General features: G+C 36.5%; 1 protein-coding gene across 1 annotated transcript in view; it reads right to left on the bottom strand.

The window, feature by feature from the left end:
* DPYD (dihydropyrimidine dehydrogenase) overlaps nt 1-16,918 on the bottom strand; it is an 886,622-nt gene that overhangs the window by 832,757 nt on the left and 36,947 nt on the right. Inside the window, exon 2 of the mRNA XM_061121314.1 lies at nt 15,425-15,535. Within this exon, the coding sequence (XP_060977297.1) occupies nt 15,425-15,535 (111 nt within the window). The remainder of the gene's footprint in view (nt 1-15,424; nt 15,536-16,918) is intronic.

Genomic DNA, 16,918 nt, shown 5'->3' with positions numbered 1-16,918 from the left:
GAACAATCCTTATCACTGAAGACAGAAAGTTGACACCAAGATGAACAAACGAACCTTGCTAAAATAAATCTTATCATCCATTAGTTTCCCCCATATACTTACCTTTCCACAATTAACCACACCTAGAAGTCAAATCCCTTTTCTTTTGTCTGGTCACTTTTCCACAATACACCACCCTTTGTTAAAATGCTATATAAGCCCATGAGTCTACCTGCTTCTTTGAGTCTTCACTTCTTTTCTATGAAGGCTTCTATGGACATAAAAATAAAGTATTAACATCAAATAAAATGTGCATGCTTTTTATTCTATTAATGCGTCTTGTCAGTTTCATTCATAGACCTCATATACTGAACATAAGATGATAGAAAAGTTTTTTCTTTTCAACATAAATTATAAATACGGATAGATATAGAAATATTTAAAGCTATATCTTCAAATAATATTGGTGTTAAAATGTTAATCACTGATCCAATCTGCAAATTTTGAATAGATATTAATGTTTTCAGGATCAATCATATGTAATGTTCTAGAGAATAGGTTAGTAAAATCTAAATAGATATTAGAAATTCTGAGAGAGTAAAAATAGAAACAGTCCATTCTGTCTTATTAAAGACATAACCATGCATAGAATATAACACAATACTTATTTTTGTTGTTATTAAAGCAACTCAAGAGAGGTAACACTAAAATACCCTGGTCTACAGAAAAGAAAAAAAAAATGCAATGCAGGATGTTCTGATCTTGACTGAGTTACATAAAAATTCAAAGAAACTTCCATAATGGAGAACTATGATAGCAGAGTTCCACATTTCTGTTCAGATTCAATTTTAAGTGTGTGACTACAGGAGGACCTTTTTCAAGCTATGTCTCCATGGTCCTTGACACCCAGAGTACATGCAATATTAATGTTCTAGTTTTGTGAGTATACAGCATACAGCAAACCCTCACTGAAAGAAAAGCTCCTCAATTCCTAATCATTTCAATAGGCTCTAATGTAATATTTCCTACACTGGAAATCACTGCACTTTATTTAAGGAAATCAGTCTGGCCAAGGGAGCTCTACGGAGTGCAGCCTGCACAGACGCCAGTTCAAAGGATCAGATGTCAGAGTGCTCCCTCTAATGTCCCTTAATCATCACTCCGATTAGTGCTTGAATAGGACTGTGATTAAAAACGCTGCTGCCATTGTCTACCTATTCAGGCGGCTAGCATTCTACGTGGGTTCCACCGATTAGTGTTTGAATAGGGGAGCGATTAGAAAGACAGCTGCCATTGTATGCCCATTCGGGAAAACAGCAAAACTCGCATATTTATTTGTTATGAGCACCAAATAAATGTTTTGCAAAGGTAAAATATACCATTAGGCTCTAAAGACAATTCAGCTGATTTCTTTTGTTCAGAGCATTCTATTTTCCCATATGCAAAGATATTTCTTATTTGCAAATACAGTAATAGGCTTCATTAATATCTTTTAAAATATACATATTCTGTTTTTATAGACATAGTCTTAACACATCTGCTTTATTATATAGTACTTATTGACCTACAATACATCATATAATTCCAGTTTAGTATTTATGATTATGCAAAGAATTTCTGTATAAACAAATCAGATCAGTTTGGTTTCAGATTTTTAGGATTCCCTTTTCAATATTCTTGGATTAATATGTAATCTATATGAACAAATTCTCCAAAGAGAAACTTCTTTGTCAAATGTTTAGAGGAAATGTTTCAGTCTCTCTCGAGCCCTTTTAAGGGAGGGAAACATTTCAAGTTAACACTTAGTACCCGGCAGGCGCTCACACAACAGAGTGTCCACCAGGGTGAAGTCCCCATGACAACGAAGAGCTATAGACCAATGAAACTGGGCAGGACCAAGATGTCATACTGAAGCTTTTTGGAGAAGCCAAAGCGTGGCAAAAAAAAATTCTCAGGAAGATAATGCATTCCAACTCCATGCATATATTAGGCAGTGCTCAAAAATCTGGTATCTCTGTTTCCCCGTTTCTGTTTCTCTCTCTCTCTCTCTGTCTCTCATACACACACATACACACACAAACACAGACCACACACATACAATTTTCTGCTAAGAAATTGCTGGGCAATGCAGGAAATGTCTGTTCTGTTTTCCATTACCGTCCTTAATATCTTCCTGTCTCTTTCCACATTCTTTCCATATTTAGTTACTGTGTTCTGTACCCACTGTCATTATGAACCTACATATGTAGTAACAGAAACAGACCTGGGAGCATCAATCCATCAAAGCAAAACAATGACAGTTACAGAGGATTATATACATTTGTGCCAGGAACTGTTTTAAGAATAGTATGCAAATTCATTCATTTAATCCTAACAACAACTATATCAAGTAGATGCTATTATTATCCTTAATTTACAAAAGAGGAAATGGAGGTAGGAAGAAATAAAAGAATTTACTCAAGGTCACACAGTCAGTAAATTGCAGAACCAATAACTGAACCCAATTAATTTATCTCTGTAACTCATTCTTATACCAGCCTTTCTGTTGATATGTCATCCCCTCAGGTTTCACAGTCTTCTTTCATAAAAACCCAACCTCAAAGAAAAGAAAGTTAGCTTTAAATAGAAAGATTTCTTTCTTTTGCTAATAAAGCTAGCCGAAACCCACCTGACCTAGAGGAAAGTTTTTTCCAGTTCAATTTAAACCCTGACTAGACAAGTACACTGCATTCTAATCAACAGTAAAGTTGGTTTAAAAAAAGAAAAAAGAAGCAGAACCACCACTTAACCATTATAAAATTTCAGGCTAAAGAAGAACAAAATACAAGCAACAGGGCTGATGGCTGACAATTACAAATGAGTTTAATTTGTATGTCACATGGACGTGGAGAAAGTTGTGATCAGTCTGAAATAAATAATTAAAGCAAAGCTTTCTTGTAACAGCCTCAGGAAATCAAGAGTTAACACTTTTCTTCTTTTTAGTCAATTAACATTTTATTACATATTTTGCCTGGAGAATAAATTTCTGACAATACTATTCTATGAGTGGAATAAAGCACTGAGAAAATACATACTTTCAAAGACATAACCTAATATATGGCAAAATTCTAAATTATAGCAGGTAGCTCAGTGTGCTTTCTTAATGAGATGGCATGCATGTCTCTTAATGAAAGCATCAAAAAATAGAACTCTTCAATAAACGTAATTTTTACTATTGTCACTGTTATTGTTACTTGTACTACTCGTCTCTGACCTCTTCTATTTCATCACTTGGTACTCCCACCCATATTCCACACTTCAGGCGTAGCACTAAAGTTGCTAAAGTACCTTTAGTTCAATATCCTTCCTCATCTTAAGTGTTTGCAATATATAGTCTATACTCTGGTGGGATCCTTCTTCATCTTCTTTCCTTCCTTCTTCTATCTTTTCAACTTAAATTCTGTTTCCTCAGGGAAGTTCAACCCTAAATCCTGAAACTAGGTTACCTACTTCGGCTATAAGGCCTCTGCTTGGCTATATGCATAACACTTGGTCGTGAATGAGTTCAATGCTTGTTCCAATGACTGTAAGCTGTCAGGGCAAGAAAAGCGCCTGTCCCTTTCCCCACTTTTCATATTGGTGGACACATATTAGGCCTTCCATTAATATATGGTAATTAATTAAACTGTACAACTCAGATTTCAAGCACATATACTATAAATATTTAGTAAAATAATTTATCTGTAATAGTGTTATATAAGGAGAAGCCAATGGCAACCCACTCCAGCACTCTCGCCTGGAAAATCCCATGGACGGAGGAGCCTGGTAGGCTGCAGTCCATGGGGTCGCTCAGAGTCAGACATGCCTGAACGACTTCACTTTCACTTTCATGCATTGGAGAAGGAAATGGCAACCCATTCCAGTGTTCTTGCCTGGAGAATCCCAGGAACGGGGGAGCCTGGTGGGCTGCCATCTACGAGGTCGCACAGAGTCGGACACGACTGACGTGTCTTAGCAGCAGCAGCAGCAGTGTTATATAAATATGGGAAAGCATGATGCAATATGTTATCTAAGAGAGTTCACTGCCACAGAAAGTATTTCCAGTCATTGGATTAATGCCCAAAAATGTTCAGGAGATGTTCTTTGGAATTCATAATTCATATGTAGACAACGGAAACCAATCAATGTTTTCCTATTTTAATTACAAATTCAGGGTATATTTTGTATTCTTAAAGAAATTGAGATTTCCCAAAATTCTCCTTTTGAAATTCTTAACTAGACTTCTACCAAAATGCCTTTCCCATAAGCAGTATGCTTCTATATTAAAGTAAATATTGGTTATGTGTCAGAATTCATATAGCAGAAGACTTCATCCCAATTTCAAAATAACAAGGTCTAAATATGTCTAAATGACCACGCAGCAGAGTTTGGGCCCAGAATCCCTGTTGTTCTTAAAGTTGTATATCCTGGCAACAGAATTTTTCGGTAGTCACATTTCACAGTATATTTTAACTGCAAATGTTTGCCTCTGCTGAACTTTTAAACTTGCATTTTCTTTAAAGGATCACATAGTTTTTTCTAGTTAATATCTATCCTAACACAAACATAAAATCAATTACTAAATTTAAACAGTAATAATTTCTAACCTTTGTTAGAAGTATGCAAGAGACTGTACAATAAAGATCACTTAAAATATACCATTTAAAAACAAATCTATTTTTCTAATTCATTACAATGCTCTCAACACAAATTCATCAGGAGAAATGTTCTTAAAATATAAACGGTAAAACCATACCAGATTAATAATTTAAAAAAAAAAAAAACCAAAAATGCATACTACATACAGTAGCATTACTGGGAAATTAATGTAATGGCCAGGGAAGCCCCTCATGGAGCCAGCCAGGAGTTCTGGGTCCACTTGGGCCATCCAAGTCCATCTGAGTCCCTGCTGCAGGTTGGCAGCTGCTACCCAAGTTTAAACACTCATGAGGACATTCCTGTGTCCCGGGCTGGCTGGTACCTCTAAGACTGTGGAAGCCTTTTGGTTGGCAGCTCTTTTCAGGGCCAGTACTATGGTGATGTAAGTGAGGTGTCCATGTCACAAAATTTAAGGAGACACTCACTCTCAGAGTCTTGCAAGTACCGTCTCAGCTTCCCAACACAGGGTTCTGAAAGGCTTTCCCTGGCCTCTTTCTTAGTCTCTTAGTCTTAGTTAGTCTGACCCAAAATAAGGGTCAGGCTAAGACCCTTTCCTTCTTAGTCTTTCTGACCCAGAGTAGGAACTTACCCTACCCTATCTTCCCACACCAACATATCGCATTTGAGACTCTGCTGGATGAAGGATGGGAGATAAGCATCAATTCTGTTAAATCTAAATTCAAAATCAGACTCTGGAGGATAGGGGATGTTTTCTTGTAACTTTGTTTCCTTCCTTCTAAAGTTTATAATGTTAGGCAACTAGGCCACTGGTTTTCATTTCTTAAAGGGAAGAATGCAAAGGCAGAAAGCACTGGCACGAAGAGATTTACTATAAGGTTTCAAATTTCAGAAGTCAAGTTCTCAAGGAAACTGAAAGAATGTGGGTGATTGACAGTGTGGGTTTAGGAGGATATGTGTGATAAAGCAAACGTTATCCTCCACTCTTACCTCTGCATCTAAGTTATGTAAGTATTTTAAGAATGGAGAAACAAAATGAGGATCAAAAGGAAAGAGATGAGTCCAGAAATATTGTTAGATCCAGAGAAAGAAGATCAGTTCCTCGGGCTGGACAGGGGCAATGACAAACTCTATCAAGGCACATAGAAATCACGAGCTTGAGAACCTGTTACTCACTAGATGACGCCCTGGGAAGAGGCAACTGAACCGTGAAGTTCTCCAAGCCCCAGTGTTGAGAAGAACTTAAGAATGACTGTCATGTGTTCAAGAGTGACTTCAAAGTAGACATGAGTTAAGGGACAGGAAAGGACTTGATAAATGGGAATAAATGGGAATAAAGGATGATTTCACATTCCCCAGGATCGTTATTAGCAGAAAGATGTTATGAAGCATCAGCTGGGCTCAGATCACCTACCACACTTGCCACCAAATACTCAGAAACTCAGATATTAGCTCAGAGAAATGGGGGAAGTGGCGGGGGGTGGGGGGTGGGGTGCTATGAACACAGAAAAAAAGAATTCTAAGAGTGACAGTGACTAAACTTTCACTCTGAGAGAAGCTCAAAACAAAAATTAAGTTTAGTTACAGAAAAATAAAGGAGGTTTTATTTCTTGCACGCCTGAGTTTCTAGTCTGATATTTGTACTCTCCACACAATGTATTTTTCACCTACTGAAGAAGGCATTAAGTTGCAAAGAATCTTGGTTTCAGTTACTTCTTTATTCCAGAAACTCCTTCAGGCACTGAGTCTATTTGGGGAAGAAAGCTATTGTCAGCAACCAGAAAAGCAAGCTCAAGCTTGAGAAGTTGTTTCAAACTATGGTTTAAGAAGAGGCCAGGGCAGAATCAGATTGCTTCCTCACTATGAATCATGAACTCATTAAATTTTGGAGCTTAAAAATAAAAATTCGTATTGTGAATTTGATATGTACCAGTACAGGGATCTAGGGCTTCTCAGGTGACTCAGTGGTCAAGAATCCACCTGCCTGTACAAGATACGCAAATTCGATCCCTGGGTCAGGAAGATCCCCTGCAGGAGGAAATGGCAACCCGTTCCAGCATTCTTGCCTGGAGAATCCCATGGACAGAGGAGCCTGGCAGGCTATACAGTCCATGGGGTCACAAAAGAGTAGGGCACGACTTAGTGAATAAATAAAAACAATAATAACAATATTGGGACCTGCACCCCATGTCATTTAACAGAGCTGGGGATTCAAGCTTCCACCTTCACTTTCTGAAAGAGATTAGCTAACAAATAACTTTATTAACTACTTGGATTTCATCTCTTAATAGTCACATAAAATTAAGATGGAAAAATGGACTCAGCAGATAAGGTAAACTAGAAGGATAATTTCCAAAGGACAAAAAAATAACCACATTGACTAATCAGGTGTTACAGGAAAAGCACATTGACCCCTTCTTCCTGTAAGAACTCTCTCACCATGCTCCGTGTTCCTCACCTCACCCATTATAGGGCTTATTGGCTAAATTCTCATCTGCCTGCCCTTGTCTGCTTATCAGCGCCAAGCTGAGCCACTCTGGAGACTGAGGGAAAAGGAAAGAAATGTGCTCCCATATGGGATTCTCAGGTAGCACTAGCAGTAAAGAAGCTGCCTGCCAACGCAGGAGATGTAAGAAACATGGGTTTGATCCCTGGGTCTGGAAGATCCTCTGGAGGAAGGCATGGCAAACCACTCCAGTATTCTTACCTGGAGAGTCCAATGGAGAGAGAAGACAGGCTATAATCCATAGGGTCACAAAGAGTTGCACATGACTGAAGCAACTTAGCATGCATGCATGTGCCTCCACATATGTGTTTTATATATCCTTGCATCATTTATATATTTTGTATGATTTATATGTTTTTATTATTTACCTTGATACTGAGTCTTTTGGTGCCTCTTTTACATTTTTCACCGGAGGCCAATGCCTCTCCCTAATTCCTGCGCAAATGTCCCCAAAGTCTAACCTCCACACTCCTCTCATTCTACATACTCTTCCTGGGTAACTCTACCCACAGGCTTTTAATTACCCACTTGTATTCTGTATTGAATTCTTGTATTGAAAACTCTTCATCTGCATTCCTGACCCCTTTACTTAGCTATAAGCTTTATACTAAACAGGATGTCCCACATGTACAAGAAACTCAAAAGATCTCAAATTGAATTCAAGATTTTTCTCAATTTATCCTATACCAACAAAATGCACACATAAAGTCAACTCCCAAATCATATTTATGTCCTGTTATGGACTAAATATTTGTGTTCCCTCAAAATTTGCATACTGAAAACCTAAACCTCAGTGTGATGGTGTTAGAAGGTGGGGCCCTTGGGAGGTGTTTAGGTCATGAGGGTGGAACCCTCATAGAGGGGATTAGTGCCTTTATGAAAGAGGCTTCAGAGAGCTCTCTCATCCCTTCTGCCATGAGAGGACACAGCAAAAATCCATCTATGAATGAGGAAGCAGGCCCTCACCAGATACTAAATCTTCCAGTGCCTTGACCTTAAACTTCCCAGCCTCCAGAAGTATGAGAAATAAATGTTTACTGTTTAAGCCACCTAGTCTGTGATATTTCTGTAATAGTAGCCCAAACAGACTAGGACACCTCCTAACTATATTCAAGCTTGTCCTCTCTCCTACATACCCACTGTCCCTGGTCTTCATGATTTGTCTTCCAGCCTTCCACATTAGTCTCAGAGACCCTGCTTCACCCCTTCTGCATTGAACCCAACTTCCACACTGAAAGTTATAGACTGATACATCTCAAGGCCAATCTGACCAACTCACACTGATAATTAAAGTTCCTTCATGGTTCATCCTTTGAAAGAGTACTACACATTAATATTGCTGTCTTCTTCCAAAGAAACATGAAACCTTCTTGGAAGGGCCCGTATTGTGTTGATCTTTATTCCTGAGTTCTAAGTGGTACCATGCCTGGCCCATTGTAAACAGGCAATAAATGAGAACGCAAAGCAGTGACTAAGACTGTGAAGGGGGAAAAAAGTGGTCATCAAAACTTATATATTACTTAAGTTACTTCCTAGAAAAAAAAAGGGCAATGATTTATTTTTATCTAAGTATCTTTAAAAGTCTGCTTAAAGAGCTCTGGTACCATACTGCATAATTTCAGCCTCTTAGTTGTGGACTCTTAGACAGGTTTCTTAAGCTTCCTTTATCTATGAATGAAGATAAAATACAGTATGGGTGGCTCTGAGGCTTAAAATGGGTTACTTCACAAAAAGCACTTTGAAATATAACTACTCAGTAATTTCTTAATATATATTACAGTTTATTCTTATTTTTATTATTTCATTTTGAGCACCTACTACATGCCATGAATTTTAAATAGATTAGCTAAAATTTCCAAAATCATGTCAAATAATTGATTGTTTCTAATTGCTTTCCTTTTTATTTTCATACAGGATAAATTTTCTGATTTGTAACATTTTCTGGGCTTTAAAAATTGCTAATGGAAAAGGAGTACAAAATATTTATGTAATTAGGACAGTTCAACACTTTAAAAAATGGCAAAAATAAACAGCAGTTATGGAACACCTGCTTAACAGATACTGGAAATAACTGCTTTGTGCTTCATTAACCAGTAAAAACACATTTGCCAGTTTAAATTCCCTACTGAATTCAGAATTTCTAATTATCACTAGAATCGTATTAACTTGGCAAGGAAAGAAATTCCTGGGTAAAAAATTTCAGAATTTCTATAAAGCCTACAAACAAATATTTGTTTATTAAAACTAAATGTGATTCAATTTAATAGACAATTTTAGACTAATTATTTTGCATATTTTATTTACCTTTGATTGGCATTACTGTAGTGCCTCACATATGGTTGTTTCAAGGGCCAAAGTGGAAAGAAAGAGAAAGAGAGAACTCTACTCAAATAAGCCCAAACCATGACCCTGATGTAGATTTGCTAAGAATGATAAGGCAGTGATTATCTGAGTCAAATCAAAATAGAAAATTGTAAAGTTAATGCAAAATAATGAGAAAATAAAATAAACACAAACATATCAAGCTTTTACATTCGATAGTCATGGAGTTGGCTCAAAATGACCTCTTTAGCTGCCTTCATAAAGGCTATAAGATTCCTTCAATGTCATGGCAACAACCATTACAATCTGCATTTTCCTTAACTTTGAAGTATCTATTTTCTAATAATCTTATTTGTGTTTTCTAAGGAGGTAATACACTGGAAAAGGCATACAAGATTCAGATGACCAGAATTCTAGACATGGCTACAAAACTAAGTAATTTTAATGAGTTTAAGTAAATAACTTAATATTTTCAGCATAGTCAGTAAAATGAAGAAACAAATCTGGGTTATTCATTTAGATCATGATTAAAATCAAACCCAATATGCAACAGTAGTCTGGGAGCTGTATACCAAAAAAATATGTGATCCTTACATCTAGCATGTGAAGACTATGTAAAAGAAAGGTTAAATTCTTTCAACACATCTTTAGTGAGCACCAAGGGTTCATGATGCTGGGGACACAGCTTCTGAAACAAAATATATAATGAACAAAACATAGCAATCCATGCTCACCTGGATTTCATATGCTAGTGGGAAAAAACTGACAATAAACAAATCAGTAAATACGAAAACAGTATATCAGTGATGGGTGCCATGAAAAAAAATTAAGCAAAGTCTCAGGAGAGCCTAGTATGGTGGCAGGCTAGAGTTTTAAACAGAGTGGCCGGAGAAAGCCTTGCTGAGGTGTACAAAGGAAATTGTGCAAACTCTCAAGTAAGCTGGAAAAATCACTGAAAGTTTCCATGCACAGGAATATTAAAAGGATTTCTCAGATGTCATAGATATATATTTATCTATTAGAAAGATACTCTACCAGGAAAGGGCATAAGCATGCAACCATTACAAAGCAACTAAAATAACCCAGATGAAAAATAATGATGATGGTTTAGAAAGGCAGAAGTGGTGGAAGTGAAGAGAAATAATCAGATTCTAGCTATTAATATAACTGAAGGATATATCCAAACAGATCTTCTAATTTAGTATGGGAGGTGAGACAAATAACAAAACCGAGGACTCAATATTTTGCTTTCAGAAAGTGGTGGATAGAGATGACTCCAGGAACAACAGATCTTGGATGTAAGACTGTAATTTGGATTTTTGACACTGAAATGCCTGTTAGAGATTTAAGTGGAGGTAATCACTAGACTCAGGGGTTGGGAAGATCCCCTGGAGAAAGAAATGACAACCCATTCCTGTATTCTTGCCTGGGAAATCCCATGGACAGAGGAGTCTATAGACTGCAGTCCATGGGGTTGCAAAGAGTCAGACATGACTGAGCGACTAAGCACACACATGCATTCATTAGGCACTTGGTTACAGAAGTCTAGAATCAAAGACAGTAGTCCAGGCAAGAGATATAAATGCAGGAACCATCTGTCTATTTAAACTGATGGTATTTAAACTGAGGAGAGAGAATGTGATCAACAACTTACTGAGTCTTTAAAAAGAAACAGAACGATCTGAACCCTGGGCGCTCTAATATTTAGGGGTGAGGAGATAAGGAAGAACCAACAAAGAAGCCGAGAAGAAGATGCCAATGAGGAAAGAAGAAAAAAGGAGTGTGATGTCTTGGAAGGGAAGTGAAAAAAAAAATTGCAAGAAGGAGAAAGTGACTGCCTATGTTAAGTGCTGCTGCTACTTAACAGCAAGGTTTGGTTCCTCAGTTAGCAAAGGCTTCCCTTGTAGCTCAGTTGGTAAAGATTCTGCCTGCAATGCAGGAGACCCCAGTTTGATTCCTGGGTCGGGAAGATTCCTTGGAGAAGAGATAGGCTACCTACTCCAGTATTCTTGGGCTTCCCTTGTGGCTCAGCTGGTAAAGAGTCTGCCTGCAATGTGGGAGACCTGGGTTCGAACCCTGGGTTGGGAAAATCCCCTGGAGAAGGGAAAGGCTACCCCACACCAGTATTCTGGCCTGGAGAATTCCACGGACTGTATAGTCCATGGGGTCTCAAAGAGTCTGACACGGCTGAGCAACTTTCACTTTCACTTTCCCTAAAAGCAGAATTTGAAACATGTGATTTATGGAGTGAGTGCTCTTCAGGAAATAACAATACAGGAGGGATGAAGCAGGGTAGAAAAGGAAACACTGGTCAAGGATGGGCCAGTGATAGTGTTGGGTCTAAGAGCCACAGGGCAAGGATCTGGAGCACAACTGCCCATAGGAGCTGTCCTCGCCTTAAGGCAAGCAGGCTGGCTTCTTTCAAGATACTGTCTTTGTATTTAGTTCTCAGAAATTTAATTATGATACATCTTGATATGGATTCCCTCGTGTTTCACAGACGTTTTTGATTCTGTAGGTTTGTGTCTCTTGCTAAATTTAGTAAGTTTTTAGCTGTTATATCCCTTTGGGGTATTTTTCAGCCTCACCCTGTTTCTTCTCTTCTTGTTAAGGGTAGAAATTCAGCGGTCTGGGATGTGGGCTGCCTTGGTTACCAGGTAGCTAGTGAGCATGAAAGTCCTGACTCCCGTATCTTTCACCAAGCAGAGGGGTTGGATCGTCTCATCACCTCATCACAGGACTGAATTCCAGGCTCCCTGCTCAGCGTTTATGAATACATTGGGATGAGGTCACATTTTTGTTGTTGTTGCTGTATTCGGCTAGAGGATAGCAGTTACTCTAAAAGTCTTCCATCTTGCTATGATCAGAAAAGACACTGTTCGTTTCTTAGTATTTTGGCTAGAAAGAGCAGACTTTTGTTAAGGTGTGTGTGTGTGTGTGTGTGTGTGTGTGTGTGTGTATCAGTTAGCATTTCTGGTTTTCCAACTTCTTCGGCTCCAAGGCTCCAAGATATATGCAGAAAAACAGAAAACCCAGGGAATTCATCACTGTGTCATGTTTCAGGTTCCATATTCCTAGTTAATTAGTCTTCTCTACACCTTAGAAAATCTTCTCATATGTGTTTTATGTATGTTTTTTAATTTGGATGAGTAATTATAAAACTCAAGTATGAAAATTAATAAATTAAAAAATAAATTATATCATGTGGTAATACTTTTATTCAATTCTTCATGGAAGCACAAAGAGAATAATAATGAAAAGGAGAAGAATAGCATTCTTTAACGACACTGAGGATAACTTTCAACTCTAGTTCGATATTCCCTCTTGGAAACATATTTCACTGTTCTTAATTAATACAGTATATACATTTAATACATAGAGTTTTCAAGTATATATCCAGAGCAATAAATCTGATCTTATAATTGAGATAATACTAACATATCTTTAAAACTTTCATTTTTCCTCTAACACTTGCTCATTATAGCAAATCTGAAATATACAAAAGTGCTAAGAAAACAAATACAATTACTATTAACATTTCATTTTTTTCTGTATGAATATGTGTATAGGTGTGGTTCTGTAAAACTATATACAACCATTCTGAAATATAGAGTTGTTCTGTACCTTGTCCATAAATTAATAATATAAATTATAAGTATTTTTCAGATTATTAATTACTTCAAAAGTAATTTTATTTAAAAATAGTAATTTAATGGTTGCACAATTTACTACAGAATAGATCTGCCCTAAGTTACTTAGCTATAACCTGCATTTTCCCACCCACATTTTTCTCTACAAATAAACAGTATTGAGATAATCTTCTTTCTATTTAATTATTTACCTACATTCCTTATTTGCCCCTTATGATAAGTTTACCAGAAGATGAATTACTAGGTTTAAGTGTTTGATAATTTAAAGGTATTCTTATGAACTGAATCCCATCAAATCCATTTATCGAAGGCCTAAACCCCAGTATTTCAGAATGTAACTGTATTCGGATACAGTCTTAAAAGAGGTAATTAAATTAAAATGAGGTCATCAGAATGGCTCTTATCTGATATATTGGTGTCATTATAAGAGGATATTTGGACATGTACAGGGGGAAAACCATGAGACGAGAGTGAAAAGGCAGCCACCTCTCATCAAGAGAAATGCCTCAAGAAATCAACAATGCTGACACCTTGATCTCAGATTCCTAGCTTCTAGAACACTGAGAAAATAAACTGTTCTTCAGGCCACCCAGCCTGTGACAGCCCTAGAAAACTAACATAAGTATTAACAAATATTGTCAAAGATACTGACAAAGATACTGTCAAACTGTGTTCCTAGAAATCTATGTCAATATATATTTAATGCAGAAAACCTATTTCACTGTATCTTTGACATGTATCTTGACAATCTTTCATTGTCAATTACCAAAAAAAAAAAGAAAATATGAGACACTCAATTTATAAGCTAACATTATGGAATGAAAATGTTAATTTTTCATAAAATAATAATAATAACAACAACAATAATAATGGTGAATGTCTCCCCTTCTAAATAAACAGTTTAATAATCTATAAAGGGGAAACCCTAGAGAGTTTAATTTATCTGGATCATAGTTCTCACACATTTAAAATGAAAGAGACTTGATAATCATTAAACGATTTCTAAGTTTGAAAATTACATGATTCTTTTTTAAGTGTTCTTCAATTATTTACACCATTATACAGGATCACAACTGATAGTTGATTCATTCCTTGATCTAATTTGGACCACACTAGTGTCCTTCCAGAGACCTCTACAAGAAATGTCATGGTAGAATGCAAAGTTCACAGAAGTGGAGCAAGGCAAACTGAATTACAAATCCAAATCTGCTAGTAAGTGGCTGTGTTATCATCGCAAATCGTGTTGTTTCCCTGTAAAAAACTTTGCTGGTTGGCCAGTGACAGAAAAATTAAAAATCAGATAAATACAAATGCACATGTACAGATACCCTCAATTCCTAGCCTAAGAGAGTTTACATGTAGTTAAGAAGTACATAAAAAAAAACTAAAATCATTATACTAAAAAGAACATATACACAAAGTATCAAAAGAGTTAATGTTAAATAAGTTTATACTTATTACTTGACTCACTAATAACTTGGAGAAAATTAATTTTGGAGAAATTAATTTTTCTCCAACTCTTTGCAACCCCATGAACTGTAGCCCACCAGGCTCATTTGTCCACAGAATTCTCCAGGCAAGAATAGTGGAGTGGGTGCCATTTCCTTCTCCAGAGGATCTTCTCAACCCAGGGATTGAACCCAGGTCTCCTGCATTGCAGGTGGACTCTTTCACCATCTGAGCCACCAGAGAAGCCCTTGGAGAAATTAACTTTGGGAAATCAGGTGAAAAGGAAGTGGTTTTCCTAACAAATATTTATACCTCATAAAATGACATTTCAAATATTGCCTTCAAAGTTGTACTTACTTAATCCCCATTTATAGCCTAATAATCCCAGCCCTATAATGATTTCATGGATCCAATTAAATAACATTCTAGGAGTCAGTAATCATAGATTTTTGCACCTGCACCTCATCTGGAAATATATGATGATCATATTGAACACTTAATTTTTATATGTTCCCCAAAAGAATATTTAACAATGGTTTGTGTATACTAGTATACCCTTCTTCAGTTGAATTACATCTGAAATTTGGAAACTCTTCTATATCATTGTGTTATTATAAAATTATTTTAATACATTTTTATACATTTTCAAAAAATAAAATTTGGCACAAACTAAATTTATATGATTTTAAACAATTTCAAACGATTTTTTAAGGAGCAAAATGAATCATATTTTTGAGATGATTCAAATATGAAATATTTAAATATGAAAAAACTGCTGTATTTTACACATATTGAATTATATTTTTAAGTATATATAAAATCATGTCTTACAGTGTAGAATGAGATAATTTTCAGCATGAAACCATGTATCAGTGGTACTTACAAAGCAGTTCTTATCAGGATTTCTTTTCCAATGTTTCTTGTCTAATTTCTTGGCCGAAGTGGAACGCAGAGTTGCATGAGACTGTGTTCGAGGATTTAAAGCCAGGATACTCTGAAGATAGCATAGGCAAAATATAAGCATAAATATTCTGGGATTTTAAAAAATAAAATTTTATTTTAAGATTCCACACACATACTCCAAAGATGTACATTAAAAATGTTGTTTTCCCCTTCTACTACTGTAATTCCACAACAAACTTATCTAAAGAAACCATTTACTAGGTGATATTCCAGTTCACTTTATACAAATATTTATTTATGATAACATAAAGGAGTTCAAAGACATGTAAAACATAACAATTGACTTTAAGATAAATTTTATAAATAGTATTCTTAAATGAGAAAGAAAAGAGGCAGGCACTTCATTACAGATTTGATTTAAACTAGTAATAATAATCTCCACTAAGTTTTTAGAGTTTTACCAATTGCTTTCACATGTATTATTTAATATACAAATAGCTACTGTTATCTCAAAATTTTGGATAAGGAAATAAATTCAGGGTGATGAAGTAACCTGCTCAAGATCTCACAATTAATATGTGGAAGGGATTGAATCAGAAATCAGCCCAACACTTGTTCTGAGTGTTGGGCTTACATGTGAATTTATCCAAAGATGGAGTCTACATTTTATTGTGACTTTTTGAGGTATAAAATAGAATACAAAACATTTTTAAACACATGTGTAAAGCAGCACCTGAATAACTGAAGAAATAATTAATTTAAAAGGCCTGTCTTAAGCAAGGCTTTAAAACATGACCACTAGGACTCTTGCAGAATGAATGTATGAGGACCTCTGCAGATCAACTCCCTAGTAGAACAATATAACTGATAAAAATTAGTAAAAATAAGAAGCCTTTGAAGTCTCCAGAAATTCTTAAAGTCAAAGAGCAAATGCAGAAATTGTTATTGAAAAAAACCTACTAAAACTTGGTAAGAATGGCGAGGGTCTGTGGCATTTGAAGTGCAGTCTGTCTCCCTCCTCCAGACTCCCAGTTCAGCATGCAGAAACTCTACCTCAGGTGAGTACAGCCAAGAACAGAGGGCTATCCCCCCCTCCTCGCTGCCAGGTCACACTGAGGTATCTCCCAAAGATAGGCAGGATATTAGCATATCTAATCCCCTCTCCCCAGTCTACCAGCTATGCAGCAGCTGCACTTTCAATGTTACACCTGAAACCTCTGAAAGGCAATATCTGTTACCTGCTTTTGTTCTTTCCAGGACCATATAATCCTGTTTCTTTGAATGTCTTGTAATTTTCCTTTAATGGAAAATGGAATATTTCAGATGATATAGCAATTCTGGATACTAAGTTCCCTCTACCCCGTCCCAGAGTGGGGGGCTGGTTGTTGTTAGCCTGTTTGTCATGAGCTCCTTGTGCAGCTGAGAAGTCATGAGCTCCTTGCTCACTCACAGAAGAAAGGCTCTATCTCAGGAG

The sequence above is a fragment of the Dama dama genome, chromosome 20 (assembly GCF_033118175.1).
Source record: "Dama dama isolate Ldn47 chromosome 20, ASM3311817v1, whole genome shotgun sequence".
NCBI lineage: Eukaryota > Metazoa > Chordata > Mammalia > Artiodactyla > Cervidae > Dama > Dama dama.
This window is presented reverse-complemented; position numbering and strand designations above follow the sequence as displayed.